General features: G+C 45.3%; 1 protein-coding gene across 1 annotated transcript; it reads right to left on the bottom strand.

The window, feature by feature from the left end:
- Positions 1 to 7,090: 7,090 nt before the first annotated feature.
- LOC144119461 (uncharacterized) lies at positions 7,091 to 9,363 on the bottom strand. The gene is made up of 3 exons (XM_077652067.1): positions 8,962 to 9,363; positions 7,771 to 7,939; positions 7,091 to 7,710 (listed from the first exon to the last, which is right to left on the bottom strand). Exons 1-3 carry the CDS (start codon positions 9,113 to 9,115, stop codon positions 7,257 to 7,259), a joined length of 777 nt encoding a protein of 258 aa, XP_077508193.1. The 5' UTR covers positions 9,116 to 9,363; the 3' UTR covers positions 7,091 to 7,256.
- Positions 9,364 to 10,191: the final 828 nt, after the last annotated feature.

Below are 10,191 nucleotides of genomic sequence, written 5' to 3'. Positions count from 1 at the left end.
CATTTATGGCCTTTTCTGAAACTGTTCCTACTCTTTCCAGTTCTTTTTGCATAGCGGAAATTATGATGTTCTCTGTGGATTCTTCGGTATTCGTTTCAGGTGGGCTAGATTGAGACTCGAAGTGAATCTTTATGAACCTTTTATTTTTTAAGAAGGACGCTTTCGCACGGCCTGCCAAATTCCTGTAGCGCCTATCCGCAATATTGCACAGTGACGTAAATTGGTCTTCAAAATATTTACCCATAATGGGCAGCCTTACATTCGGGGGCAAAAATGATTGCACAGTTTCAAAGTATGTCTTTCGAAGAAGGTCCTTCTCGTGTCTTGTCTTTATAGCTGTCTCAGTGGTCAGCGTGAATGTGACACTGTAACTGTCAAAGGTAGCAGACAAGATTATATGGTTATCTGGCGTGGCCATTTCGTGGAGCTATAAACAACAAACTAAATAAAAACTAGAAAATTTGACGAACAAGAAGGCATAGCAGTGGAATAGAGACAGTAACACTCAGTGAGCGAAACAGGTGACACGTTGTACAAAACAAGCCAAAATAACGCGAAAACAAAACAAATCGAACAAAAGTAGAACTCCATGGGAATAAACACTTATCACTGTGTTACGATGCGCCAGCAATGATCTTTGCCACGATAAAAGCCTGCAAGGTCTCACGAGGAAATCCGCAAGGAAACCTCTCGCAGGACGTCTGAAGTGTTACCCCACCCTTAATTCTGATTGGAAACTCAATCGCCACCGTGTTCCCAAGTTTCGTTTCCCGTATCGACCATGCAGACGGAAGTTGGAGCCTGGAGAAGTCTTGGTCCTCACAGAGTAGCCATTTTTTTCTAATGGTTGGCCTTTCCCGTGAAAAGCCCATCGATAAGTGTCCTGGTCAAGTTTCACCTTCAGGAGATCGCTTAATCGACGGCAGTTGGACAGCTTTTTTTTAATTTCGTACACGATCTCTTCAGAGGCAGACTGGAGGCGTCGATTCGATGGTTTCCTTGAGGATGTGAACTCGCGCAGACAGGCCTCGTTGAGCTTCCTCTTAGGCTCCAGGGTACAATGCCATTTGGAGTACCCTTTCCAATGGTTCAGGTATCCTTTGCGCTAAATGAAAGACAAATGGACATTTTGTCAATACTTTAGGAAACGATTTCATTTATCTGAAGATAGCGGGAGGAAGGGGGGGGGGGGGGTGGTACCAAAAGTAGGGAAACTGAAACTGAGTCTCAGGATTTTATTTGTTGTGGTACTTATTAGGTTTATAAGATCCGCAAGCGCACGTGCACATTATTACGAGGAAAATTGGCATGTTATCTCTATGAAACAAAAAAAAATGCTGCTGTTAATATGAAGGCGGCAGAGCGTCATCACGACAAACGCTAATAGAAATCATCCTTGGCAATCGCGAGAAAGGCTAATACCTGTACAGGGGCACGTTCGAATGACACCTGAGTCGAATGACATTCGCAACTTGGAATGGCATTCGGACTCGACGGACTTCCGCGGCGCTACACGACACTTTCCAAACGCATTTCAAATTTCCTCAGCTCGTTTTCAGTGTACGATAACGACGGCGGCGGTGGTCACACTAGTGCAACAACGACACTATCACGGTCAACAGCAGCATATATGACTGTAGTGGGACAAGTTTTGAGGCCAACGACACCGACGAATCCGACCGGCGGACTGTTAAGGGCGGTTCACATGCAAGCGAATTGGCGAACAGAGCGAACAGCGGCGCGGCGCTGCGAAGCGGTTCGCGAGCTTTCGTTTCAAGGGCGGTTCACATGCAAGCGAACTTGCGAACAGAGCGAACAGCGGCGCGGCGCTGCGAAGCGGTTCGCAAGCTTTCGTTTCACATGCATCGCCGCGGAGCGTTTCCCACCGCTGCGAAAACCAATGTTGCTGGCAAAAGATATGCGCCTTCAACCGGTTTTGGTGGCCTGCAAACAATAAAAGCGTGCTATGTAAACATTATTTTGTAAATTCTTTTCACAGTTTATTTAATTAAATATAATTATTGCGTTTTGAGCATTAAAAAGCACTTTATAAAATTTATTTTTTAAACAAAAGTTCGTACCTGCGGTGTACAAACTCGCGAGATACTTTCCAAAAATGGCCGCTCGCGAGTCGGATGAGATGACTGAGCTCACAGCCGAAATGGATGTATGCGCGCCATATGATGACTCTTTACTTAATCTTCTGTTGCTCGAGGAGTACTGCCTTTTAAAAAAGAAGAAGGCTTTGCTCGAACTCCCGTCTCCGCGGCGCTGGTGGGTGAGACCCATATGGGAGAATCGGAAGCAGGAATCCGAGTTCCACACCGCGGTGAGTTTGTTCGCATAGGAAGAGTTATCGTGTGCTGGTTCTTTACACTGCAATATTTTCCTACAGATGCCGCTGCTCATGAACGGGGACACGGAGTACTTTCAGAAGTACTACAGGATGTCTTCTGAAAAGTTTGAGGAACTGCATTCCTTAGTCGAAGGGCCGCTCACCAAGCTCTTCGTTGTGCGCGAACCCATACCGTCACGAGCAAGACTTGCGATGACTCTGAGGTACTAGGGAGTGCGCCCACATTTACTGACGATCGCTGACACCAGTACACCTAACTGACAGTTCTCCATTTTCTTCTAGGTACATGGCATCAGGGATGCAAATTCAGGACGTCGCCATGGCCTTCAGAGTGGGCATTTCCACAGCGAGTAATATTATCCGCGAGACGTGCAAGGTGCTGTGGCAAGTTCTCCAGCCCATTTTACTCAAGGTGCGTTGTCGGCAGCAAAAGAACGTAAATGTGCTGCTTCCTAATTTGTTCCGGTAAACGAGCTAAATATTGGCTTCAGAGCACGCTGCTTGTGCAGGTGCACCAGTGACGGAGAGCAGACTCACAGCACAGGCCAGTGAGCTCCAGGCGGTATTATATTACGGAATTCGCTTTAATCGTTTTCCTGTTTTTTGCTTCACATCACCGAGCAGGAAACATACATAATGGAAAGGCACCAAATGTTCTAATGCATAATAAACAAAGATTATTTTTTAAAAATTCAGTGCTGTATATAAGACCTTTGTTTTCAGGAACAGCTCAGCAACGAATGATGTGAAACAGGCGCTGTCTGCTCTATTTACACATTTTAAATGATAGCGATAATGAAAATGAGACAAGGAAACAATGAGATGAAAGGGAGAAGCACATGTCAGGAATGTCCAGAAGCCCCCCCCCCCCCCCCCCGTCTCTTTAAATACAAACCCAACAGTTATGCTACAAAAGCAATTGCAAGCCCGTTAAGTCTTCCCATCCACATGCGCAAGTTTGAATCTCATGATTAGTAAACTAGTCCTACAGCTCACATGCCACCCTCCTCCCTTCCCCAAGAAAGAAAACAGCACGTGATCAGTTGCTTGAAACACTAAAAATTTATCGAAGTGTATGTTGCCGACCATGTTGGTTCCGAGATGTTGAAGTGCAAGACGGGTGCTTCTCTCGCATACCTGTTTTTAGTTTGCACTGCTGGTCTTTTTACACCAGAAATGCTTTCCTGTGTCTCATTGCCAGCACAGGTGCCAACTACCGCTGACTGGCAGCAGGTCGCCAAGGGATTTTTTGAGAGATGGAATTTCCCCAATTGCGTAGGTGCCGTGGACGGTAAACACGTCCAGATACAGGCCCCACCAAATTCAGGAAGCCTGTACTTCAACTATAAGGTAATGTCCACATTGCCCTCCCCCCATTTTTTTTGAAAATCTCACTATTATCTTGTATATATGAACTGTTCATCATTACAGGGCACGTACTCTATAGTGCTGATGGCTGTCGCTGACAGCAACTTGAAGTTTATTTTAGTTGATGTTGGGGCCTATGGAAGGCAAAGCGATGGTGGAACGCTCGGATCATCAAGATTTGGCAAAGCCCTGGAGCGTGGCCTTCTTGGCCTTCCGCCACCAGCATTGTTTCCCGAAACGTCAACGGTGGCACCCCATGTCTTCATTGGGGACGAAGCTTTTCAGCTTCGGCAAGACTTTCTTCGGCCTTACCCAGGCAGAGGCCTGGATGACGACAAAAGAATATACAACTACCGGCTCAGCCGAGCAAGGTTTGTTGCAATGATAAGTTGATTTATTGTAAAGGTGTCATCACTAGCCGGGTGGCAAAAAATGCTGACATAATTTGACGCGTCTCTCGATATCACAAACACAATGTGCTTTATCAAAATTCTTTTCAGGAGGTGTGCTGAAAACGCCTTCGGGGTGATGGCCTCCAGGTTCCGAATCTTTCGCCGGGTAATTAATCTGCTGCCTGAGAATGCAGATTATGTGGTACTGGCAGCATGTGTCCTGCATAATTTCCTCACTGAAGATGCAGCTTATATGCCTCCAAATTATGCAGACACAGAAGATTGTTACGGCAATGTGACTGAAGGTCAGTGGCGGCAAGAAGAAGAGGGTACAACAGCCATGCATGATTTGGAGCCTCCAGTGGGCCATAACTACAGTCGTAATGCAGCTGCGACAAGGGACATCTTCAAGAAGTATTTCACAAGCACACAAGGAGCTGTGCCATGGCAGTGGACGTCAGCTCGGCTGCGGCACTGAAGACTGTGTAAGACTGGCTTTCGGCTTTGGAATCTTCAGAGGCTGGCGCTTAACGAAGACGACGACAAGAAGCGCCGAATGCTGTGTCAGCATTGACCTCTACAGTCCTCTTCCCAGCACATCAACCGGGAACCGCTGGAGCCTTCTTGCACAATGGACACCATTCTACCTTACTGCCCTTTGATGCTTCCGAATTTACAGCTCTTTCTCAAGCCGCAACTCAGCCGAAGAATGCCGACAGCATACCCGGTCATTCACTTCTCGCGCCCAGCTGCAGAAAAGCACCCGTGATCCCCCTGCACTCCCTCCCGCTTACCTTCCCAACTCTTTGGTCTGGCTACCCTCCTCAGCTCCAAGTATTTCCTCCGAACTTCTTAGCAAGTACCAGGGACCCCACCATATTCTTCAGCAGACATCCCCCATCAATTACCTCATCGAGCCCCTTATGTTGTCCCCTGATCATCGTTGCCGAGGTCGCGCCATTGTCCACACGACCCGCCTCAAACCATGCTATGGCCCCGCCGTCGTCACATTGCCCTAGGGTGCCAGGATGGCGCCTTTTCGGCCGGGGGGAAATTGTAAGACTGGCCTTCGGATTTGGAATCTTCAGAGGCTGGCGCTTAACGAAGAAGACAACGAGAAGCGCCGAACGCTCCGTCCCTCGTGCGTGCTCTGGACTGACCGCTGCCTCTGGTCTGTAGCTCGACTGTACCACTGGTTGTTTGCGATGCAGTGCTTTGCAAGACGTTCCTTATTGCAAATGCTATTATGTCGCCTATGTGTGCGTGCGTGCGGTGCAGCAAGCAATTGTAACATGAAAATAAGCGTTTACTAAAATATACTTTAATTAATTTATACAGGTACCTGCAGCACCACAAGGGCATTATTGCAGAGGTGACAATGGGAGGAAAATGATCATGTGACAAAAACAAACAGCTAAGCACAGGTGGTAAAAGCAAGAAAGTAACTAAATAGGTAACATCGATGAGTCATCTCGAGGGCGAACGGTCTTCAGTGTACCGCGGTGCAAAATTACAACACAGAAATGGAAAGGGTACACTATCGCTTGAAGTACAATGCCAGTCAAAAGATATGAAGTTAATGAGATATTAATCTATGGCAGACTGCGTGACAATGAACACAGGAACTCTGAACACATTTTGCATTCACCAATGCTCTTGGGAAGCCTATTGCACCGTGCGGAAGCATGCGGAAAAAATTAATTACGGTAGACATCAGCACGACAGTGCATTTCAAGAACTCTCAGCTCGTGATCACATTGTTTGGAGATGAAATGGGGAGGGGAAATGTACAAGTTCTTATTTATTCCTGTGAGGTCAGAGTAAATTTGGAAAAAAAGTTCTAATTTTACAGTTAACCGGTGGTGTGCTAGTGTTATCATACCAAGGTTCCCTTTAACTAATGTAATACTGCTGTGAAAGTTATAATTACCAGAAACAAATCTTGCAGCACGGTTTTGGATGCGTTCAAGGTTTTCGACAAGATTACAGCTTTGAGGGTCCCATACCACTCAAGTGTATTCGAGTACCGGACGAACGTTTGTTATGTAAAGCTTACTTTCTGAGGGGCCTGATACGTCTAGCAAGTTTAGCATACGAGATGACTTTAAGGTTAAGTATTCAATGTGTCTCTTCCATGTTAAACTTTCTCAGAAATAGACCCCGTGGTATTGTAATGTTGGACCTTTTCAAGAAGTAGTCCGTCCAATTTATTCACTGATCTCACAGGAAAGCGTTTACGGGTGAATGGCACAAGTTGACATTAAGCATTGTTCAAAGACATGCCCTACTTAGTGCACCAAGCATGAATTTTGTTTAAATCATTTTGCAAACTACTAACATCACAATCATTTTCTATATTCCTGTATATGGCACAATCATCAGCATATAATCTCACTTTACATTCTAGATTTTAGACAATGTCATTTATAAAGACTAAATATCTATAAAAAGACTATATAAACATCTATATAAAGACTAAAAAAAGGCCCCAAAACAGACCCATTTTGCAAACTACTAACATCACAATCATTTTCTATATTCCTGTATATGGCACAATCATCAGCATATAATCTCACTTTACATTCTAGATTTTAGACAATGTTATTTATAAAGAATAAATATCTATAAAAAGACTATATAAACATCTATATAAAGACTAAAGAAAGGCCCCAAAACAGACCCATTTTGCAAACTACTAACATCACAATCATTTCTATATTCCTGTATATGGCACAATCATCAGCATATAATCTCACTTTACATTCTAGATTTTAGACAATGTCATTTATAAAGACTAAATATCTATAAACAGACAATTTCTAATCCAATCTACTATTGCAGGGTGTATACCGAGACAAGGTAATTTATGTAACAGCAATGCATGAGAAACGGTGTCAAAAGCTTTCCGGAAATCCAAAAATATGCAGTCTACCTGAAATCCAAGGTGAAAAGAGTAAAATAGATCATAGGAGAACTCTACCAGTTGAGTCGTACATGACAAGCCAGGCCTGAATCCAGGTTGAACATTCGAAAAGAAATTGTTTTGAAGGTCACAGCACTGTATATAATGTGTTCTATTGTTTTGCAACATATGCATGTTTGAGAGATAGGCCTGTTATAGTACACTTTTCTAGTTCTTTTTACTCATGTGGTGCTCTCACAGCCATGTCAGTTGGATATTGACCTTGACTGTATTGTTCACATACATGCAACAGCTCCATTTTTAAATGCATGAGCATATGTGGCGGAGTGGCATCCATCTGTGGTTTTAAAGATAATAAAAAGTGGCTTGAGGCGTCCATAGGCCTGAGGGACGTAATGGCGTTTCTTACAGAGTGTAGTTCTCGCTCTGCCTCTTGAATTGCTTGCCGCTTTTTTTGCCGTTTTATTCCCCTTAAGGGAACAGCACTTGTGCTTTGGGTTGGCGCTGGAAGTAGCCCGGCTTCACTGCCCTCTGTGTAGCCTGGTCCTCCAAATATTGCCTCAAGCTCGTCCAGAGGCGTCTCTGGCTCCTTTTCATTGGACACAGGGCTGGCCATGTGCAGCTCTGCGCTGCCAACCGACAAATCAGTTGGCGCCAGGTTGCAGAAGCTCCTGGGAGGAATGTACGCAAACTGTTAAATCGTTTTCACATTTATACTACTCGTCGCTTACCGTCTTGTTTCGACGGTGTCCCTGAGGAACTCCATCTGCTGCATGTAGGGCCACGACGATTTAATGCCAGCTGCTGCCCCACTCCTCTTACTGTCAGCTTCATCTTTTATCTTTTTCCTAAAAGTATCTTTGAGATTTTTCCATCGGTTCATCACCTCTTCCGTTGTCACTGAAATGGGGAGCAGCACGCAGCGTGATGTTAATTAAAATAAGAAATAAAGAATTATGAGTGCACATAAAAGTGTCAAAACCATGCATGAACATGCAGATACTGCAGCCTGTGCACGCACCACTAAAATGCTATCATTTGGCGCCACCACATTAGGGTTCAGCCACAGATCTGTTTGTACCGCTGTTCTAAATTTCCTGATAGAATCTCACCGACTGCCTTGCTAAGTGTTCCAACCTTTTCTTTTCTATCAATTATTACATTTTGACTAAATCATTAATATTTACTCCCTCTCTTTATTATTATTCCTAAAATTTTAAAATCAAAACACTCATCCCTTTTCTGTTCATGACAAAAAATTCACCGGTGTAGCGCTCCCACGTGCTTTTCCTTTTTGTTAACTGCGTTCAGGTGAATAGCCACCCGATTCTTGGCCGATCCCCCAGTGTGGGTATGTTAACAACAGCAACAACAAGTCCACACCTGTGCCAAATCGAAAGGGCCGACTCCCGTTTACAAACGCGCCATAGAGTTGCATATAAAAGCAGGCAGGCAGTGCGTTAAATTACATTTCACGACTGACTAAAAGGGTACACACGAATGCCAGCTTTTTTCTGACGGCCACGTGAAGCAAACAATACTGGTACAACTCGACTGCACAGAGCATCCGAGCGCACTGGGAAAAAGAATTAAATTCTGAGCAGCCTACAGTAACGTGTGCGTGGACAAGTACAATGCACACTTGTATGCTTATTCGTCTCAAATATACATAGAAAATGCGTGCTCGGAGAAGCCTCGACGAAGAAGAGCGCTCGTGTGCGAATCGTTGCAATCGCACAAGTGCGGTCTGCGCGGCGACAAAAACCCGAGTTTCCGAAAAGCTCCGCCGCCTCACTGGAGTGGCGAGAAAAATTTGTTACGACAAAGCACACGCAGCGTCATGCACTTCAAGAAACTGCAGCGTAAAAAAAAAAAAAAAACTCGCAATCCAGGAGTTCTTTACAACTCGTGTTTTTGCTTACCGGTGGCGTAGTTCTTGCGCAGGGCGTCTCTGACTTCTTCCCAAAGGGCTTCTTTCCAAGCCCGGTTTCGAAAGTTGTTGTCTTTCATGTCCCACAGAAGTGGCCGCTTTGCAACCTCTGCAATTAGCAGTTCATTGAAAAGTTCGCGTGGCATGTTCTAGGTTGCACGTGTAGGACACAAACACAAACACTGGTGCTTGCTTTCTAGCACGAGGCCTCTACTGGTCACGTGACAACGCCGGGCTGTCATTGGTTGAGATGCGGTGCTGCCGCGTCGCCGCCGCGAAAATTTCCAACTTGCCCGAACCTCGCCGCTCCAGCCGCTGGGGCTTTCTCCGCCGCTTGAGAGAGGGTGTACTCGCCGCCGCGGCGGAGTTCGCGAGCGGTTCGCTTGCATGTGAAACAGGCTTAAAAGCCTGTTTCACATGCAAGCGAACCGCTCGCGAACTCCGCCGCCGCGGCGCATACACCCTCTCTCAAGCGGCGGAGGAAGCCCCAGCGCAGTGATGCCAACTCAGGTCAACGTTTTATCCCTAAAATGAACCCCCAAATATCCCTAGATTGAAGAAAAATCCCTAGCTTTTAGTTCTTTACTTGTTAATGTGGCGATTACATCTTTAACAAAGTCTCAACGCAGTTCACGCTTTGTTTCATGTCTTGTACATTTCATCAGAGATAAATAAATGTGTGTTAGCCGCAACTGTACCTTTTCTCTTAATTTTTTGTAGAGTTACCATGCATAGAAGGTCCCCAGAAGGCACCACCATATAAAGGGGGAGTCAGCAACGATGCTCTCTGACTCCCACTCTATCTGAAGTAAAATTCGAGCAAACGACTCCTGTTTCACCGCACCGCCTTTTGAGCTGCTCCTTCAGCAGGCTCATCTTTACGCGCAAAGAACCCTTGCAGCCCTTTGTACATAGAATGGAGTTTATCCCAAGTTGAAAGAGCTGGCATTGTTTGCTAAGCCCCCTTAACGCATCAAAGTATTTTGTTCAGACAACATTAAGAGTCTTTTTAAGATGCAGACAGAAAGACGAACACGTTTGACTTCGTGAAAGTCCCCTTCTCGCCTCCAACAGAACACTCAGAAGCGGTGAAATGGCGTACCTCACCGCCCAGTACTTAATTTATCAAAGTTTCAATCAAAGATCGTCAAATTAACAGTAGTTGGAGCGACTAAGAAATGACATCACGAGAACTTGACATCCTCAAAAATGTAGTCTTGCT

Source organism: Amblyomma americanum, chromosome 2, assembly GCF_052857255.1.
Source record: "Amblyomma americanum isolate KBUSLIRL-KWMA chromosome 2, ASM5285725v1, whole genome shotgun sequence".
Classification (NCBI taxonomy): Eukaryota; Metazoa; Arthropoda; class Arachnida; order Ixodida; family Ixodidae; genus Amblyomma; species Amblyomma americanum.
Note: the sequence above shows the minus strand (reverse complement) of the source record. Positions and strands in the feature narration are given on the sequence as shown.